The 20623-nt window shown below is 37.4% G+C and overlaps 2 protein-coding genes across 2 annotated transcripts; both read right to left on the bottom strand.

The window, feature by feature from the left end:
• Positions 1 to 1670: 1670 nt before the first annotated feature.
• Positions 1671 to 4405, bottom strand: LOC137878387 (zona pellucida sperm-binding protein 3-like). Its single transcript, XM_068718678.1, has 10 exons — positions 3980 to 4405; positions 3794 to 3909; positions 3611 to 3714; positions 3358 to 3532; positions 2988 to 3105; positions 2824 to 2906; positions 2602 to 2750; positions 2299 to 2451; positions 2059 to 2163; positions 1671 to 1950 (listed from the first exon to the last, which is right to left on the bottom strand). The coding sequence occupies exons 1-10, from the start codon at positions 4343 to 4345 to the stop codon at positions 1742 to 1744; spliced, it is 1578 nt and encodes a 525-aa protein (XP_068574779.1). The 5' UTR covers positions 4346 to 4405; the 3' UTR covers positions 1671 to 1741.
• Positions 4406 to 8718: 4313 nt separating this feature from the next.
• Positions 8719 to 11611, bottom strand: LOC137878388 (zona pellucida sperm-binding protein 3-like). The gene is made up of 10 exons (XM_068718679.1): positions 11183 to 11611; positions 10997 to 11112; positions 10815 to 10918; positions 10405 to 10579; positions 10037 to 10154; positions 9872 to 9954; positions 9650 to 9798; positions 9378 to 9530; positions 9134 to 9238; positions 8719 to 9068 (listed from the first exon to the last, which is right to left on the bottom strand). Exons 1-10 carry the CDS (start codon positions 11546 to 11548, stop codon positions 8860 to 8862), a joined length of 1578 nt encoding a protein of 525 aa, XP_068574780.1. The 5' UTR covers positions 11549 to 11611; the 3' UTR covers positions 8719 to 8859.
• Between the last annotated feature and the right edge of the window lie 9012 nt (positions 11612 to 20623).

Genomic DNA, 20623 nt, shown 5'->3' with positions numbered 1-20623 from the left:
ACAGTTAATGTTACGAATGATCTGATGATCTGAGTTTTAATGTGTTGCGATTCATTATTCAAATTGTCCTTTTCCTTAAAAAGTCAAATATATAGCTTCAATTTGGAGTACATTGATTGTAAGGAACAAAACATTTACCAGGAACAAGCCTACTCAAGTTTAAAAACACCTCACAAAGGCCTACCTTATGAATAACTAACTCACGGGTCAACGACCCCCCCTTGGCAATGCCGCTGCACCACTCATATATGTAATATGTTGCCCAATTTTATTTTATTGTAAAGTCATATCAAAGACTTTACAAAAAAAGTTATGGTTGGTACACAGCAAAAATAAAAACACTGTCTGAATGTCATCTGGCTTTAGTTACTTCCCCATGCATCAAAAATACTAAAGGCTGTAATCATATGACAATTTCAGTTTTGATACATCTGGTATTGATACATTTCCCCTAAAACTAGAGATGCACCGATCCGATATCAATATCTGTATCGGTCCCGATATAGGAAAAAATTCTAGATCGGGTATCGGTGACAATGTGACCGATCCATAAAGGCAAATCTATTCAGTCCAATTATATGCGTTGTGCTCTGCGTAACGTCATGCGCTAGCGAACTGGCCGCATAGATTGTTTTCAAAATGGAGCGAGCGAAAGGATCAGCCATCTGGAACCGGGCAGCCGCTCTCAGTTGTCGGGGATAAGGGATTCCGGCTGCTAGTTAACCACCTGGAACCACGCTACATGGCAAGCCGAAAATATGTCGGAGACGGCGCTACCTGAACTGCACGGTAGAGTGTGCAAACACATATTGAAGGAGATAAAAGATGTCAAATCGATAAGTTTCACGACAGACATCTGGAGCTCCGACGTTTCCCCTGTGTCACTTTTAAGTTTAACAGCACACTGGCTGGATGAAACTTTTGTGCCACACAGTGCAATGTTAAATGCAAACTTGTGGGTCACACACCAGCGAAGCGATAGCAGTTAGCCTGAAGGAAATGTTTGACAAGTGGCAAATTCCGTTGAGCAAAATCCACATGATTCTGAGGGACAACGCCTGCAACATGAGAAAAGCGATGGACAACCTGGGGGCGCGTAGCGTCGGCTGCGTTTTTTAAATCGATTCAGCACTGTTTTTCTCCATTAGATCGGTATCGGCCAATACTAAACCTCAGATATCTGCATCGGAAGTGAAAAACGTGGATCGGTGCATCCCTACCTAAAACAGGAGTAAAATAGTTTGAACTAAATCAAAATTTGCACAACTTTGAACCAGAATGTCTCACTAATGTACATTCCTTTATATGATGTAGTGAAGTTTCCATCTCCATTCTGCACTTTTGAAACCTCGTGACATTTTACAGCCTCAGTATAAAGTTTGCAAAATTACAGGACTGAATATACACACACACCATCTTTTTTGCAGTTCTGGGTCTCGGCTGTGTCACAAAGCAATTCCTAATTGAGTAGATGGTGCGTTCACATTGGAAACGTTTTTTTTAGGTATACCCGAAGCAGACAGCTTGCAAACTAAACACGATCTTTTTGGTGTGAAAACTGGACAGCTGTTCACAACATTGAGGCGGCAAAACCACATTCAAAAAGCAGGTGTATTCAGCTGGTTGAAAATCTGGAACCTCTCTTGATGCCACTAAAGCTTACACACTGGGCCTTTTAACAATGTTTATTACATATACAATTAAAAAAAAATATGCAATTAAAAAATATAGCTTGATTAAATTATGTCTCAGGGTCATTTGTATCTGAAAGGGCATTTCCTGTTGTAGTTTCATTTGACATTTTGGTCACATCCACAGTAAACTGAACAGTTGGGCTGACATCGCTGAGGTCTTCTGTGCCGTTTTTGTCCAGCGCTGCTCCCTTTGATTTCAAGTCGACGTCAGAGGATGTCTTTTCTAGAAGAGCAGAGTCTTCTACAGCATTTTCATCTGTAATTGAGTCGGTTTTAATTGCCATGCCACAGTGACATTTATGGGAGAAAAAAAAAAAAAAAAAAAAAAAAAAAAAAAAAAGTGTTAAATCTTTCCATATTTTACCTTCTAGATCCGTTTCACTTTTGACATCTTTGTTCTTAGAATCAAAAGTCTGAATCGTCGCCTTGTCTGCGGACTGCAAACCAAGAAGCAGTCCCTTCTTCTGATCTAGGATAGAAATACAATTTCTCATTAAGATCTTGGACATCATGAGGCCTAAAAGAAATTAAAAAAAAAAAAAAAAAAAAAAAAAACTTCATAGTAGGCAAAGGTAAATCCTTTGATTTGGAATTCAACTCTTACCAACTTTGTTGTTTATTCCACTTCTCCACTGGCTGCCATACAGTGAAGATCTGCTGATTTTATTAACAGCAGGAAGCTCCTCAGATATTGGCTCACTTCTCTGCTTGGCTGGCAAGACCATCATCGGACCCACTCTCGCCTCCTGTCCCCACACTAATCGGAACAATTACAAGTCCAAAACCATGTTTGAAGCCCAACGTTGCAAATATTTAGACTACTGAAATGCATCATAACAACTTCTGCAGCCAAGACCAGCCAATATTGCAAGATATCCATTATACAAGTTTCTGTACGGATCCCAACCTGTATCGGTCCTTGGTCTGCTCCTCTTGAACTGTTCAGGCCCTTTTTGATTTACAGACCCACGAGGAACAAACTTGCTAGGGCTGCTGGGCTTATTGTGACTTTGACAATACCCACATAAGTAGTCGTTACCATCAGCTGACCTCCATCTGAAAAGCAATTTAAATATTCACATACACACTTCCTCGGTTTGTGACACATTTCGGACTGAATCTCACTTGCCTTCCATTTACAAAAGTGCACGCCTTATTGGGTGCCTCTGCATCATTTTCTGGTACAGCATTCAGGCGACATGTGATGTAGAGCTTTCAGAGGGAAAAAGTAAGACTGGGAAAACAAATCTACATTTGTATTAATGACTTCAGCCAATTAAAGTAGAGCCTTACCTGTCCTTGGTCTTCATTATGAAACCTAAAGGCATCAATGGTCAACTGGAGCTTGTCATCCTGTGTCCTGGATAAGAAGTGGGACCTAGAACCTGGAAGCTCGGAGTCAACCAAACACCTATGAGAGGAGGGGGGGGGGTTTTAGAGTTGTGCTAGTAGTGGCTAATCTTCTCTTCAATGAAAGTGTGTGGTTGAGTCAAGACCAGAATCTGACTTTCTGAATCAATGCCATTTTTAGAAGTCTAGAAAATATTAAAAAAAATAAATAAATAAAATATATAAAAAAATTCACAGCAAACCAATATGTAATCTCATGTTTTCTAGGTTCCCCTTTGATTCACCATTAGGTTTAAGCCTTCCAAGTGCTTACCCATTTTCAACAAAGACGTATCTGGGAACGGAGTCCACATCGGGGGTAAGTGTAGCCACACAGCTGCTCACAAACACTCGGAGCTCCATGTGATGGCCAACTCTGACTGAGGCTTCCATGTCGATGGGCTCACCGATGTAAAACACATTAGAGCTTCTTTGATAACGCCAGTCATCTGCACAAAAATGAAAAAATATATAAATACTGATCGCAAATAAGTCAAAACACAACTTGAGAAATTAAGGAAACCTACTGGTCATAATTCTCAAGTCAAACTTCAAAGTTGTCTCTGCAGCTTGGTTAGACATGAAGGGGATCCATGTGGGCATGAGTGAAGAACTGGACAAACTGTACTTCCTAAGAAACAAAAACACATTTGTATAATAGTGAGACCGTGTCTAGAGACTTTTAAAAATATCATCTTTAAAAGACAGACCTTTTATAATGACACTCAAGTGGAATCACAGCCTCATCCATTCGAACCACCCCGTATGGAGAGGCCACAGGAGTGTATATGAGCAGGTTTGTGTAGACCAGAGCATCTTCAGTCATCTGTGGAGAGTACATGCATTTAAAACTAGTATAGCGTATAATAAATTAATTAAAATAAATCCATCAGTACCCAATGTTTGGTGCCACAGTCCACGAGTCCAACAAGGATTTTGTACTCATCTCCTGAAGACGTAGCTCGACAGTAATCATTGTGCTCCACTCCAAGGCGTATTTCATCGCTATTAACAGGAGTTCCAACTCCAAACAGGTCAGCTTTGATAATAATCTCCAACGAGTCTGGATGGCAGGTCACTCGGACAGTATTCACCGGCTCTGGTTCCTCGGCTGAAGTCTTTTGTTGCGGAGTGTGTTGGGAGCTCCCTGTGGTCTGAGGTCTTTGAAATAAACCATGTTGTGAGTCTTTGGAAAGAAAAGCAAAAGATGACCTTAAACAGATTCCAACCAGGAGGTTAACCCAAAAACACAAGGTCTTCATAGCACCAAAAGAAAACAGGCAAACTGGTTCAGAATGCAAACTGTCCTCCTATCTGACCCACTAGGCAGCACACCAGTCTGAGCAGTGAAGCGTTTTTAACTTCATATTCAGACAATCAGCCTCTTCAGAACAGCACTGCACACCTGAGTCTAATCATCCACTAATCAGCCTGTAATTGGTTTCACACCCTCTGAGACTCAAGACCAAAGTCTGATGAGGTTGAGGTGGATTCAACCATATTTAAATATGTTAAAACAGTTCCCACATATTCGCTTTTTTGAGTGTTTCTTTGGAAAATCAATTATGTGTCACAGTGCATCAAAACTGCAAAGAAATTCATTACAGAAATACAGTTCAAATATTAACAAAAAACATAGAAAATACCTACACATAATTTACATTAAAGAATATCTAGTCACTTTTTAAAAGATATAAATCAGTAAAAAATATCCAGCAATCATTTGCATTTTGTTTTTGACAAATTTCAGTTTTCTAACCAGTTACTCCTTGATACAATCAGAATATTGTGTTAAGAGGCTGTCAATAGAAATGATGGTGTGGTTTTATGGAGGGATAGTGCAATGATCATAAGTCATTCAGGGCACAATTTTTGAAAAACAGCTGCACAGACTTCATGTAAATAAACCACATACAAAAACATTGACATCTTTATTCTGCCTTCTTCAGTTTAGCTGGTCAGAGATGTATAATTAGTTTTTTGGGGGCTTACAAAATGTTAATTTCCGTGGTTGCCTGTGAAATCTAATGACTTTAATTTATATAGTCAATGCTGTTATAGGTACAGTGTGTAGCATTTCAGGGGATCTATTAGCATAAGTACAATATAGTAAAATATGTTTTTAATGACCTGAAACTAATAATAAGAGAGAGGACCGATCCGTGGTTCCTGATCATCTTTACTGGGATCCTAAAGGACCTGATTGAGTCCAGATAGACTTCTAAACATCCGGTGAGATACTGAAATTTTGAAAATTGACTCCGAAAGATTGTTTGTTTGTTCTTGGGTTTTCTGAAAGTCAAATTGGGATTTGACTTTCAGAATTTGTGGATATTTGTTAAATTAGCCTCATTTCATACAAATACTCTTGTTCGTGAAAACGTAGGTCAAAAAAGTTTCGTAATATAAAACATTACCTTGCAGGGGGTTTCATAAAAATGTATTACTGAGTAAGGGACGACTGGAAAGGAGGAGTGTTTGATAGTCACATTGAATACCTTAAAGGTTGAATATCTTACAGGTAAATGTTAAACTTTGAAATCCTTTGACCTAAAGAGACGAAGAGTCTGTCTGTAAGGATAAATGTGTCTACTACATTAAAGGGTTAGACGAAGAACGGCTTTGACTGTGTTTAAAGAATAAGTGTACACTGACTTCTGTTATGTGGCTCAAACAGGGTGCACATGGAAGTAACCAGGTTTCTCCACCTGAAGGGCTTAATGTAATTTTCATGAAGAACAAGTAGGATGAAATGAGTTGTCAACATCTGAATGAATGGGTTAAAGAATGTGGGTTTCCTTAAGGAGGATCATTTAATATAAATCAGATAAAAAAGTTTCAGACAGAACTAGAAAAGAAACGGTGAAGACAGAAAGAAAAAGAAAATAAAGGTCAAACAGTTGGAAATGATAGAAAGTCACAATAGAAGTTTGAAAATGTGGAAGGATGAATCTGAAAGTAGTGAAAGAAAGAAAGTGTGTAAAATGATGCCTGGATTGATAAACCAAGTGAAAAAGGAACAGATAAAGCTTCTCAGAAATCTTCTCTCTATCCCTCACTGCTCAGGGTGGATCCTGATCTCGACGCATGCCCTCCCCCACCTCCACCATATGCAGCCCCACCACCCGGTCCAGCAGCACAGCAAGTGGCAGACTACACCAGACTCCATGTTGTCTTCAATGAGCACAGCGGCCTTCAGAAGCCTGCAAACGGAGGAGATGCAGCAGGCAACTGGGAGCGTCACCTCAAACAGTGCTTCCTGGATGGACTGTTGCCACCCATCTCTGCAGCAGTGAAGGCTCTCTCCATCCCACAGACGGCGCACATGGCACTCTGTGATGATCGAGCCTTCTCCGGCCAGAGAATTAATATTACAAAGACAAACTTCTTTTCTCAATGTTTCTTGTTTCAGTATTCTAGGACTCACTCTGTACTATTACATTTTTTCCACCACAGGCCCAATCCCAATGTCCCCCCTAAAGCCTTGAACCCTGAACCCTCAGGGACTTACTGATTCAGCTGTTAAATGGTTGAGTGTGAGAGACCGTAGGGGGTTAAAATGGTGTAAATACAAATGGGACAGCATTTTGTTGCATCATATCACGTTACCATGGCAACGTCTTCCAGGCTCTTTCCTCGCAAGATGGTCATTTCAGATAATTTACTTGTTTTTGTCAAAACAGCTTCAATGACAAAATTAAATATTTGATGAATAAATTAAATATCCTCTGATTCTGTTTTGTTCCATCTTTAATACTTAATGTTTGTGTAAATTCACTATGACAGGCTTTTTTTTTCCATCTCCATGCTTCCACTAGCTACCCCATGTTAAACATCCCATTGCAATAAATTGTGGGAAATTCCTTTTGGCAAAGTCTGCATCTAATGCTGATTTACGGAATAAGGGCTCAAAATGTCTGCGAAGAGAACCCCCTCTGCTCTCTGGCAAACATTTTGAGCCCAAGAGGGGTATCTACTGATGCATTTGATATCGTAGAACAAAAAGTTAAATTGTCTTTAGCTTGTGTTAACCACAGACCTTATTTAAAAAAAAAAAAAATGTACTTTGTGATAAGGGACCCTGAAGTGCAAACATGTTAACTCACAGGTTATAGGATTCATTCTTGCACCACTATATCTGCTGCCACCAATACACACCCCACCACAAAAAAATAAAATACAGAAAAAACGATACCTGCTACTACAAATACGTTAATGTTATCAAAAAGAATACAGAACTTAAGATGGTTTCATTTTATTGTCACAATGCCAAGAAAATGAATCATTGACATATTGATTATCGTCTGGATTTTTGTTCTTGGCCTACTTTCTGTTGAAAACCATCATAGGGCCAAGTGTTAGAGTTCCACTGGCCATGATTCCTGAAACACAAAAAGTCAGAAGAGGACATTTTGTTGGGACTTTTGCACAGAAATACCACAGGTTTTAACTAGTTATGAAAATCTTAGGATCTACAGCATACCTTCAGGGATCTGAGGTCTCACATTTGAGTCATCTGGAGTACTTTTGGAACAGATACTGTCACAACAGCGACACATCACTGCCATCCTCATTTATCCATCTGATGAAAAAAGATGGATAAAGATGGAAAAAAGAACATTTTAAAGGTTTTATGAATAAATCTGTCTGCAGTAATATATTTGCAATAGACAATATATTTGCAGTTCGTAGAATGAGTGGAGACACCCTAAAGCCTAAATATTAACAACTTTTCACAAGGCAGCATAGAAAACAAATGGATTTAAACATAAGATTACAGACAACAGTTCAGTCTTGGTTAAACTAAATCAAATAAAAAAAAAGGCACTTCATTTTCTGGATTTCCCAATGCATCAAAAATAATTCTGGAGGCTGTAATCATACTTACCTCATATTTCAGATTTTGATACATCTGGTACATGCGTCTCCTGAAACAGGAGTAAAATGGTTTGGACCAAATCACAGCTCAAGACTAACTGAACCAGAATGGTCTCATCAATTCCTTTATACGATGTGAAGTTTCCACCTCCATTCTGCACTTTTGAAACGTCTGTTACTTTGTACATCCTCAGTATACATTTTGCAAAATTACAGGATTGAATCAATATACAGACTGATTATACACACACACACACACACACACACACACACACACACACACACACCCCTTTAAAGTTCTGCAGTAAACTATTTCTTGCTTAGCTTTGTTTTTGCAGTTTTGGGTCTCAGCTGTTCTCTACATTTGAACCCTTCTGTGGATGCTTTCGTAATGATGAAAGAAGTGTCAAACTAATTCTGAGTGTATTGTGCTTTTACATTGGAAGAGCTTTTAGGTATACTTTAAGCAGACAGCTTGCAAACTAAATATGGCCTTTCTTGTGTGGAAACTGGACAGCTGGGGAAAGTTGGTGACACCAGAAAGCAGTTTGGTCACACATTTTGCATTTGTACAGTAATGTTTTAAAGTTCATTTGACTACCACACTGGTTTGTCCCACATTTGTACATGTAGTATGTTTTAGTGGCTAGTATAAGACACTGAAATGTTCTACCAGATGGAAACTATAACACAAAACTACATATTTAAACTTTCAGAAAGCAGGTTTATTCAGCTGGTTGCAAATCTGGAACCTCTCGCATGATGCTACTGAAGCTTACACACTGGTGCTTTTAACAAGGTTTATTTCCTTTGTGCATTGCAGGGAAAGCATTTACAGCACAACAATTTAAAAAAAGAGTATGCAATTTAAAAAAAAAAGTATACCTTACATAGCTTATTATATTTCAGGGTCATTTGTATCTGAAAGGGCATTTCCTGTTTTAGTTTCATTTGACATTTTGGTCACATCCACAGTAAACTGAACAGTTGGGCTGACATCGCCGAGGTCTTCTGTGCCGTTTTTGTCCAGTGCTGCTCCCTTTGATTTCAAGTTGACATCAGGGGATGTCTTTTCTAGAAGAGCAGAGTCTTCTACAGCATTTTCATCTGTAATTGAGTCGGTTTTAATTGCCATGCCACAATGACATTTATAAAAAAATAAAATATTTTACCTTCTAGATTTGTTTCACTTTTGACATTGTTGTTCTTCGAATCAAAAGTCTGAAACACCGCCTCGTCTGCGGACTGCGAACCAAGAAGCAGTCCCTTCTTTTGATCTAGGATAGAAATATAATTTCTCATTAAGATCATAAGGGCTAAAAAAAAAAAAAAAAAAAAAAAAAAAAAAAAAAAAAAAAAAAAAACACCTTCATAGTTAGTAAAGGTAAATCATCTGATTTGGAATTCAACTCTTACCAACTTTGTTGTTTATTCCACTTCTCCACTGGCTGCCATACAGTGAAGATCTGCCAATTTTATTAACAGCAGGAAGCTCCTCAGATATTGGCTCACTTTTCTGCTTGGCTGGCAAGACCATCATCGGACCCACTCTCGCCTCCTGTCCCCACACTAATCGGAACAATTACAAGTCCAAAACCAAATATTTAGACTATTGAAATGCATCATGACAACATCTGCAGCCAATATTGCAAGATATCCATTATACAAGTTTCTGTACGGATCCCAACCTGTATCAGTCCTTGGTCTGCTCCTCTTGAACTGTTCAGGCCCTTTTTGATTTACAGACCCACGAGGAACAAACTTGCTAGGGCTGCTGGGCTTATTGTGACTTTGACAATACCCACATAAGTAGTCGTTACCATCAGCTGACCTCCATCTGAAAAGCAATTTAAATATTCACATACACACTTCCTCGGTTTGTGACACATTTCGGACTGAATCTCACTTGCCTTCCATTTACAAAAGTGCACGCCTTATTGGGTGCCTCTGCATCATTTTCTGGTACAGCATTCAGGCGACATGTGATGTAGAGCTTTCAGAGGGAAAAAAGTAAGACTGGGAAAACAAATCTACATTTGTAATAATGACTTGAGCCAATTAAAGTAGAGCCTTACCTGTCCTTGGTCTTCATTATGAAACATAAAGGCATCAATGGTCAACTGGAGCTTGTCATCCTGTGTCCTGGATAAGAAGTGGGACCTAGAACCTGGAAGCTCGGAGTCAACCAAACACCTATGAGAGGAGGGGGGGGGGGGATTTTAGAGTTGTGCTAGTAGTGACTAATCTTCCCTTCAATGAAAGTGTGGTTGAGCCAACACCAGAATCTGACTTTCTGAATCAATGCCATTTTTGGAAGTCTAGAAAAAAAAACAAAAAACAAAAAACAAACAAAAGAACACTTCGCAGCAAACCAATATGTAATCTCATGTTTTCTAGGTTCCCCTTTGATTCACCATTAGGTTTAAGCCTTCCAAGTGCTTACCCATTTTCAACAAAGACGTATCTGGGAACAGAGTCCACATCGGGTGTAAGTGTAGCCACACAGCTGCTCACAAACACTCGGAGCTCCATGTGATGGCCAACTCTGACTGAGGCTTCCATGTCGATGGGCTCACCGATGTAAAACACATTAGAGCTTCTTTGATAACGCCAGTCATCTGCACAAAAATGAATATATATATGAACACACACACACACACACACACACACACACACACACACACACACACACACACACACACACACACACACACACACACACACACACACACACACACACACACACACACACACACACACACACACACACACACACACACACACACACACACACACACACACACACACACACACACACACACACACACACCTTGAGAAATGAAGGAAACCTACTGGTCATAATTCTCAAGTCAAACTTCAAAGTTGTCTCTGCAGCTTGGTTAGACATGAAGGGGATCCATGTGGGCATGAGTGAAGAACTGGACAAACTGTACTTCCTAAAACACAAAACACATTTGTAAAATAGTGAGACCATGTCTAGAGACTTTTAAAAATATCATCTTTAAAAGACAGACCTTTTATAATGACACTCAAGTGGAATCACAGCCTCATCCATTCGAACCACCCCATATGGAGAGGCCACAGGAGTGTATATGAGCAGGTTTGTGTAGACCAGAGCATCTTCAGTCATCTGTGGAGAGTACATGCATTTAAAACTAGTATAGCGTATAATAAATTAATTAAAATAAATCTATCAGTACCCAATGTTTGGTGCCACAGTCCACGAGTCCAACAAGGATTTTGTACTCATCTCCTGAAGACGTAGCTCGACAGTAATCATTGTGCTCCACTCCAAGGCGTATTTCATCGCTATTAACAGGAGCTCCAACTCCAAACAGGTCAGCTTTGATAATAATCTCCAACGAGTCTGGATGGCAGGTCACTCGGACAGTATTCACCGGCTCTGGTTCCTCGGCTGGAGTCTTTTGTTGCGGAGTGTGTTGGGAGCTCCCTGTGGTCTGAGGTCTTTGAAATAAACCATGTTGTGAGTCTATGGAAGGAAAAGCAAAAGATGACCTTAAACAGATTCCAACCAGGAGGTTAACCCAAAAACACAAGGTCTTCATAGCACCAAAAGAAAACAGGCAAACTGGTTCAGAATGCAAACTGTCCTCCTATCTGACCCACAAGGCAGCACACCAGTCTGAGCAGTGAAGTGTTTTTAACTTCATATTCAGACAATCAGCCTCTTCAGAACAGCACTGCACACCTGAGTCTAATCATCCACTAATCAGCCTGTAATTGGTTTCACACCCTCTGAGACTCAAGACCAAAGTCTGATGAAGTTGAGGGGGATAAAATAAAATCTTCCCACATATTTGCTTTATTGCGTGTTTCTTTGGAAATTCTAAATGTGTTACAGTGCATCAAAACTGCAAAAAAAATCAATACAGAAATGCAATTCAAACATCAAGATGTACATAGCATGTCATAGTATAGTATGTCACAAAATATACTATATATTTTTATAGTATAGTAAGTCATAGTTTATATGAAAAAAATATAAAAAATATATATACATAAACATCAAAAGTCAAAGTGTTACAAATAAAATTCTTTAAAAATGAAACTATAGTATGTATAAAAAAAATCCTAGTATTGAATCACACAAAACATACTAAAAATGTCAAAAAATAGTATGTTATAGAATGTCCAAGATAATATATAGTCATAATGTAGTCTCAAAGAAGAAGATGTAATAGTACGCCATAAAATGTCATAAAATTGTATTGTTTACATTCATTTAGCAGATGCTTTTATCCAAAGCGACTTACAATTCAGATTCTATCACACCGTAGGCACAGCTACGGGAGACATTTTGGGGTTAAGTGTCTTGCTCAAGGACACATTGACATGCGACTAGTGGCGCCGGAGCTCGAACTGCCGATCCTCTGATTGAAGGAGGGCCCTGCTCTCCACATAGCCACAGTCGCCCTTGTAGTCTATTGTATGGTGTTATGAACAAATGTCATAAAAAATAGTATGACAGTCATAGTATAGTATGTCACATTGTCATATGCTTTCAAGAAAGGATCCGCCCTGCCCTTCGGTGATCCATGGTTTTAAAACACTGACATAAAATAGTATGTAAAAAAGACATAGTATATTATGGCAAAATATATATATATATATAGATATGTATATATATATATATATAAATATATCTATATATATATAGATATATCTATATATCTATATGTCTATATATATAATATTATATCATGTTGAAAAACATCATGAAAAAGTCATAGTATGTCAAGAAAGTAGTATAGTATAGTGTATAGTATAGTCTGAATCAGTTTCTGTTTGTATTCCCAGCTTTGTGATTGTTCTCGTTTCACACAGGCTTTGAACAGCTGCCTATAGGTCAAGGACTTTGTGATTGTCTGCCCCGTCCTCATTAGTTTTACCTGTTTCTTGTTAGCCCTGTGCTTCTGCTCAACTGTTCCCACTTCCACATTACTCAGTCCATATATATATATACCAGCCTAGTTACTTTGTTCTTTATTTTCATTTATGTTTGGAGTTCTGTACCAGTTTGTTTGTGTCCTTGACTGTTGTTTGCTGCCTTTTCTGTTGGATTGAAGCTTGTAAGCATTTTATAAATCATTGCATAGTTTTTGCTGCCTCCTCATTTTTTTGCGCTTTTGAGTCCATCCCCAGTACTTGCTCTCCAAACCAGACAAGGTGGTACAGTACAACATAGTACGTTGGAAAAAGTTGTATTAAAGTATTTGGAAAAAAAGTCATAGTATAGTATGTCGAAAAAATTCATTAAAAAATCATAGTATAGCATGTCAAAAAAAGTAAAACAAAAAGTCGCAGTCTAAGTTATCAAAAAAATGTCATAAAAAGTCAAAATATAGCATGTCGAAAAAAGTAAAAAAAAAGTCAAAGTATAGCATGTTGAAAAAAGTCATGGAACAGTGTCGACAGATAGTATAGCATGTCAAAAAAAGTCAACAAAAAAAGTCATAGTATAGCATGTCGAAAAAGTCAACAAAAAAAGTCATAGTATAGCATGTCGAAAAAGTCAACAAAAAAAGTCATAGTATAGCATGTCAAAAAAGTTAACAAAAAAAAGTCATAAGATAGCATGTCAAAAAAAGTCAACAAAAAAAAGTCATAATATAGCATGTCGAAAAAAGTAAAAAAAAGTCAGTCTAGTTTTAAAAAAAAAATCATTAAAAAGTCATAAAATAGTACCGTATTTTTCGGACTATAAGGCGCACTTAAAATTCTTACATTTTCTCAAAAAATGACAGTGCGCCTTATAATCCAGCGCGCCTTATGTATGGTTACTTGTTGTGCTTATTGATCGATTTTATGTGGTACAATGCACTCAAAAATCTGTCGAAATGTGTAAGTACAACTTTGGTAAGCAACAAAGCCGCTCCGCTCAATGGATATTCGGAGCATTACGGTACGCTGTGTCACTACCTGATCGGCCCCGTAACAGGAATGTAATGTCTAAACTAAAAGTCAAAATCGATCAATAAGCACAACAAGTAACCATCGGTCGCAACCGTCGTCCGAGCTTTCACGAAAGCTGGAATCATCACTGAACAGCCAAGTACCAATAACGGCAACAAGACTGACTCGGAAAATGACGAGAGGGATTCGGGCATTCTTGATGCCGAAATCGCACAGCTGTTTCACTCAGACACTGAAGATGAAGAATTCGATGGATTTGTGGAAGAGGAATGAATCGATAAGTGAGTGTATTTTTCTGTACTGGTATTTGTTGTTACAACTGAGTTGAATAAAGTTTGATTTACCGGACTGTGTTGTTTTGCTTAATGCGCCTTATAATCCGCTGCAGTTTATGTGTGAACATAGACACGTTAATTCACAGTGCGCCTTATAATCCGGTGCGCCTTATAGTCCGAAAAATACGGTATGTCGAAAAATGTCAACAAAAAAATGTCGAAAGAATTCCTAAATAAATCATAGTATAGCATGTCAAAAAAAGTAAAACAGAAAGTCGCAGTCTACGCTACTATACAATGGGTACACCCTATACAAGGGTGACCGTAGCTAAGTGGAGAGCAGGGCTGCCTTTCAATTAGAAGGTCGGTGGTTCGACCCCTGGCTCCTGCTCTACTAGTCTCATGTCAATTTATACTTGAGCAAGACACTTGAATTGTAAGTCACTTTGAAGCCTCACCCTAGTTCCAGAAATATCAAATTATAAAAAAAAATTCCCAAGGTCCTGGACACTCCGGACCACCACCAATCAAACCGCAATGACCGCTTTAGTTGGGGTAGAGCCCACTTCCAAGGCTCTAGGACCTTCCTCTCACCCTAACCCTAACCCTAGTTTCAGAAATCTCAATTTATATTTTTTTTCCCCAAGGTCCTGGACACTCCGGACTGAAACCAGTCAAACCGCAATGACCGCTTTAGTGGGGGTAGAGCCCCCTTCCAAGGCTCTAGGACATTCCTCTCACACTAACCCTATCCCTAACCCTAGTTTCAGAAAAAAAAATTAATTTATTCTTTTTACTTTTTTTCCAAATACTATACTATGACTTTTTTTTTACTTTTTTTGACATTCTACAATGACTTTTTTTTTTACTTTTTTTCAACACACTACACGATGACTTTTTTAAAACTTTTTTTCAAAATACTATATTAAGACTTTTTTTTTTTAATTTTCAACACACTATTCCATGGCATCATTTTAAACTTTTTTTCAAAATCCTATACCATGACTTCTTATTTACTTTTTTTGACATTCTACAATGACTTTTTTTAAACTTTTTTTCGACATACTTTACTATTACTTTTTTGCATGCATGAGCTAACTTCAAATCACAAATGGTGCATAGTTACGAAATCATTTCATCTCAGGTGTATAGCAGACCAACTCAAGGTGTCACCTTGAGAGAACAAGGACAATCTGATGTAACATTTATAAATTAAAGCCCTTCAAAATTGCATGCATGAGCTAACTTCAAATCAAATTCATGAGACAATTTGTCTAATTTCATACACTATGTATGTCTTTTTCAACATACTATACAATGGGTACACCCTATACAAGGGTGACCGTGGCTAAGTGGAGAGCAGGGCTGCCTATCAATCAGAATGTCGGTGGTTTGACCCCTGGCTCCTGCTCTACTAGTCTACTGTCAATTTATACTTGAGCAAGACACTTGAATTGGAAGTCGCTTCGAAGCCTCACCCTTGTTTCAGAAATCTCAAATTATAAAAAAAAATTCACACGGTCCTGGACACTCCGGACCAACACCAATCGAACCGCAATGACCGCTTTAGTGGGGGTAGAGCCCACTTCCAAGGCTCTAGGACCTTCCTCTCACCCTAACCCTAACCCTAGTTTCAGAAATCTCAATTTATATTTTTTTTCCCCAAGGTCCTGGACACTCCAGACCAAAACCAATCGAACCGCAATGACCGCTTTAGTGGGGGTAGAGCCCACTTCCAAGGCTCTAGGACCTTCCTCTCACCCTAACCCTAACCCTAGTTTCAGAAATCTCAATTTATAAGTTTTTTTCCCAAGGTCCTGGACACTCCGGACCGACACCAATCGAACCGCAATGACCGCTTTAGTGGGGGTAGAGCCCACTTCCAAGGCTCTAGGACCTTCCTCTCACACTAACCCTATCCCTAACCCTAGTTTCAGAAAAAAAAATGTATTTAGTTTTTTAACTTTTTTTCCAAATACTATACTATGACTTTTTTAACTTTTTTTGACATTCTACTATGATTTTTTTTTTTTACTTTTTTTTCAACACACTATACTATGACTTCTTTTTTAAAACTTTTTTTCAAAAAAAAAAAGTTTCAGAATTTTTTTTTTATTTATTTATTTTTTTTACTTTTTTTCCAAATACTATACTATGACTTTTTTTTAACTTTTTTTTTACATTCTATGATGACTTTTTTTTTTTTTTTTCAACACACTATACAATGACTTTTTTTTAAAACTTTTTTTCAAAATATTATATTAAGACTTTTTTTTTAAAATTTTCAACACACTATACGATGACTTTTTTTTAAACTTTTTTTCAAAATATTATACCATGACTTTTTATTTACTTTTTTTTGACATTCTACAATTACTTTTTTTAAACTTTTTTTCGATATACTTTACTATTACTTTTTTGCATGCATGAGCTAACTTCAAATCACAAATGGTGCATTGTTACGAAATCATTTCACCTCAGGTGTATAGCAGACCAACTCAAGGTGTCACCTTGAGAGAACAAGGACAATCTGATGTAACATTTCAAAATTAAAGCCCTTCAAAATTGCATGCATGAGCTAACTTCAAATCACATTCATGAGACAATTTGTCTAATTTCATACAATATGTATGTCTTTTTCAACATACTATACAATGGGTACACCCTATACAAGGGTGACCGTGGCTAAGTGGAGAGCAGGGCTGCCTATCAATCAGAATGTTGGTGGTTTGACCCCTGGCTCCTGCTCTACTAGTCTACTGTCAATTTATACTTGAGCAAGACACTTGAATTGGAAGTCGCTTCGAAGCCTCACCCTAGTTTCAGAAATCTCAAATTATAATTTTTTTTTCACAAGGTCCTGGACACTCCGGACCAACACCAATCGAACCACAATGACCGCTTTAGTGGGGGTAGAGCCCACTTCCAAGGCTCTAGGACCTTCCTCTCAACCTAACCCTAACCCTAGTTTCAGAAATCTCAATTTCTACGTTTTTTTTCCCCACGGTCCTGGACACTCCGGACCGACATCAATCGAACCGCAATGACCGCTTTAGTGGGGGTAGAGCCCACTTCCAAGGCTCTAGGACCTTCCTCTCACCCTAACCCTAACCCTAGTTTCAGAAATCTCAATTTATATTTTTTTCCTCCCAAGGTCCTGGACACTCCGGACCAAAACCAATCGAACCGCAATGACCGCTTTAGTGGGGGTAGAGCCCACTTCCAAGGCTCTAGGACCTTCCTCTCACACTAACCCTATCCCTAACCCTAGTTTCAGAAAAAATTTTTTATTTATTTTTTAAACTTTTTTTCCAAATACTATACTATGACTTTTTTTTACTTTTTTTTTGACATTCTACAATGACTTTTTTTTTTTTTTACTTTTTTTCAACACACTACACGATGACTTTTTTTAAACTTTTTTTCAAAATACTATATTAAGACTTTTTTTTTTTAATTTTCAACACACTATTCCATGGCTTCATTTTAAACTTTTTTTCAAAATACTATACCATGACTTTTTATTTACTTTTTTTTGACATTCTACAATGACTTTTTTTAAACTTTTTTTCGACATACTTTACTATTACTTTTTTGCATGCATGAGCTAACTTCAAATCACAAATGGTGCATAGTTACGAAATCATTTCACCTCAGGTGTATAGCAGACCAACTCAAGGTGTCACCTTGAGAGAACAAGGACAATTTGATGTAACATTTATAAATTAAAGCCCTTCAAAATTGCATTCATGAGCTAACTTCAAATCACATTCATGAGACAATTTGTCTAATTTCATACAATATGTATGTCTTTTTCAACATACTATACAATGGGTACACCCTATACAAGGGTGACCGTGGCTAAGTGGAGAGCAGGGCTGCCTTTCAATCAGAAGGTCGGTGGTTTGACCCCCGGCTCCTGCTCTACTAGTCTACTGTCAATTTATACTTGAGCAAGACTCTTAACCCCAAACTTGCTCCCGTAGCTGCATCTACAGTGTGTAGATAGATTCTGAATTGTATGTCGCTTTGAAGAAAAGCGTCTGCTAAATCACTTTTTGAACTTTTTTTCAAAATACTATATGATGACTTTTTTTCTTTTTAATTTTCAACACACTATACTATGACTTTTTTAAACTTTGTTTCAAAATACTATACCATGACTTTTTTAAAAACTTTTTTTTGACATTCTACTATGACTTTTTTTTAACTTTTTTTCGACATACTATACTATTACTTTTTCGCATGCATGAGCTAACTTCAAATCACAAATGGTGGATAGTTACAAAATCATTTCACCTCAGGTGTATAGCAGACCAACTCAAGGTGTCACTCAGAGAGAACCAGGACAATCTGATGTAACATTGCAAAATTAAAGCCTTTCAAAATCGCATGAATGAGCTAACTTCAAATCACATTCATGAGACAATTTGTCTAATTTCAGATGGGATTTTAGAGGAGATGGTGCATAGTTACAAAATCATTTCACATCAGGTTAAAATGAAGTAATTCATTTTAGAAAAATGTATTTCACTGAATTGCCCTGCAGCTTTAAATGTAGTTCATTCAGGTGTGAAGTGATGTCAATCAAAACAGCCACGATATTATATTTTTCTCATCTTCTAACAAGAGAAATGTGTGAGCATGAACTTTATCTGTTGTTATTAAATTACTTGTTTCAGCTCTATCATCTCTGTTAACATCATAGTTGGTCAGTGACTTCATGTGTTAGGATTTTGATCATATTGGGCTCTTAGGTTTATCTTCTGTGTCTTCATTTCAGATGTGAGTGGCTTCGTTTGCTCAAAAGAGTTGTGTTTTGTCTCGTAGTGGCGCTTATTACCGCTTTTAATAATTGTCACGGTCTCTGAACATATGAGACACACTGGTTTTAAACTGTCCGTGGGAAGAAATAACCTATAAGAGTCTGTTCATTGTTGGTTAAAGACTCTGGTCTCTCTGGTCTTTCTGACCACTTACCTCTCTTTGGAGAACGTCATGTGAAATAACTTCTCTGACTCACGTAATAATTATCCTACTCCTCGTTCTCTTTCCTCGTCTCCCCCGTGTATCTACATCTCACTCGAGTCAGGAAACTTGTCAGAATACTCATATTTGATTGGCTGAGCTGCATCACGTGATGTGATTTACGCCGCTGAACAAGTGCCGTAAAGGCTGGAAAAGCTGCACCGGTTAAAATAAAAGCGCTCCGTCAAAATGTAATAATTCTCAATTATCTATCGGTTTTAGGTCCTGGGTCCGGACACAACGGCGTCTGGGTCCGGGTCCGGGTCCGGATCCGGACCACGGTCCGCCTATTAGTGACCCCTGATATAGTATGTCGAAAAAGTCAACAAAAAAAAGTCATAGTATAGCATGTCAAAAAAGTCAACAAAAAAAAGTCATAATATAGCATGTCAAAAAAAGTCAACAAAAAAGTCATAGTACAGCATGTCGAAAAAGTCAACAAAAAAAGTCATAGTATAGCATGTCGAAAAAGTCAACAAAAAAAGTCATAGTATAGCATGTCGAAAAAGTCAACAAAAAAAATCCTAGTATAGCATGTCGAAAAAAGTAAAACAAAAAGTCGCAGTCTATGTTATCAAAAAATGTCATAAAAAAGTCATAATATAGCATGTCGAAAAAAATCACAGTATAGCATGTCAAAAAAAGTAAAAAAAAGTCAGTCTAGTTTAAAAAAAAAAAGTAATTAAAAAGTCATAGTATAGTATGTCGAAAAAAGTCAACAAAAAATGTTGAAAGAATTCATAAATAAATCATAGTATAGCATGTCAAAAAAAGTAAAACAAAAAGTCGCAGTCTACGTTATCAAAAAAATGTCATAAAAAGTCAAAATATAGCATGTCGAAAAAAGTTAAAAAAAGTCATAGTATAGCATGTTGAAAAAAGTCATGGAACAGTGTCGAAAGATAGTATAGCATGTAAAAAAAAGTCAACAAAAAAAAGTCATAGTATAGCATGTCGAAAAAGTCAACAAAAAAAAGTCATAGTATAGCATGTCAAAAAAAGTCAACAAAAAAGTCATAGTATAGCATGTCGAAATAAGTCATAAAAATGTCGCAGTCTAGTTTATCAAAAATATATATTTAATTTGAATTTATTAAAAAGTTATAACATAATATGCAACAAGAAATACATACAAAACTGACTATAGTACGTCATTAAAAGGTCATTTTCTAGTAGCTCTTTTCTAAAAAGCCATTCTATGGTATACCATTTAAAAAGATTTAAGAAATTCATAATATAATACGTCATAAAAGTCATAGTATAGTATGTCATAAAGTCATTAACATAGTATTGTATGTCATATCAACTTCATATGACATTATTGTGACATATACTATGATATTTTTGTCACATTTTAATGGCATACAATGAAATTTGTATTCCGTTTTTATAGCATACTATACT

This window comes from Cebidichthys violaceus, unplaced genomic scaffold (assembly GCF_023349555.1).
Source record: "Cebidichthys violaceus isolate CVI_PGR_0920_01 unplaced genomic scaffold, fCebVio1.0.p SCAF_23, whole genome shotgun sequence".
Taxonomy (NCBI): domain Eukaryota; kingdom Metazoa; phylum Chordata; class Actinopteri; order Perciformes; family Stichaeidae; genus Cebidichthys; species Cebidichthys violaceus.
The sequence above is the reverse complement of the archived record's forward strand: the minus strand, read 5'-3'. Positions and strand labels throughout refer to the sequence as shown.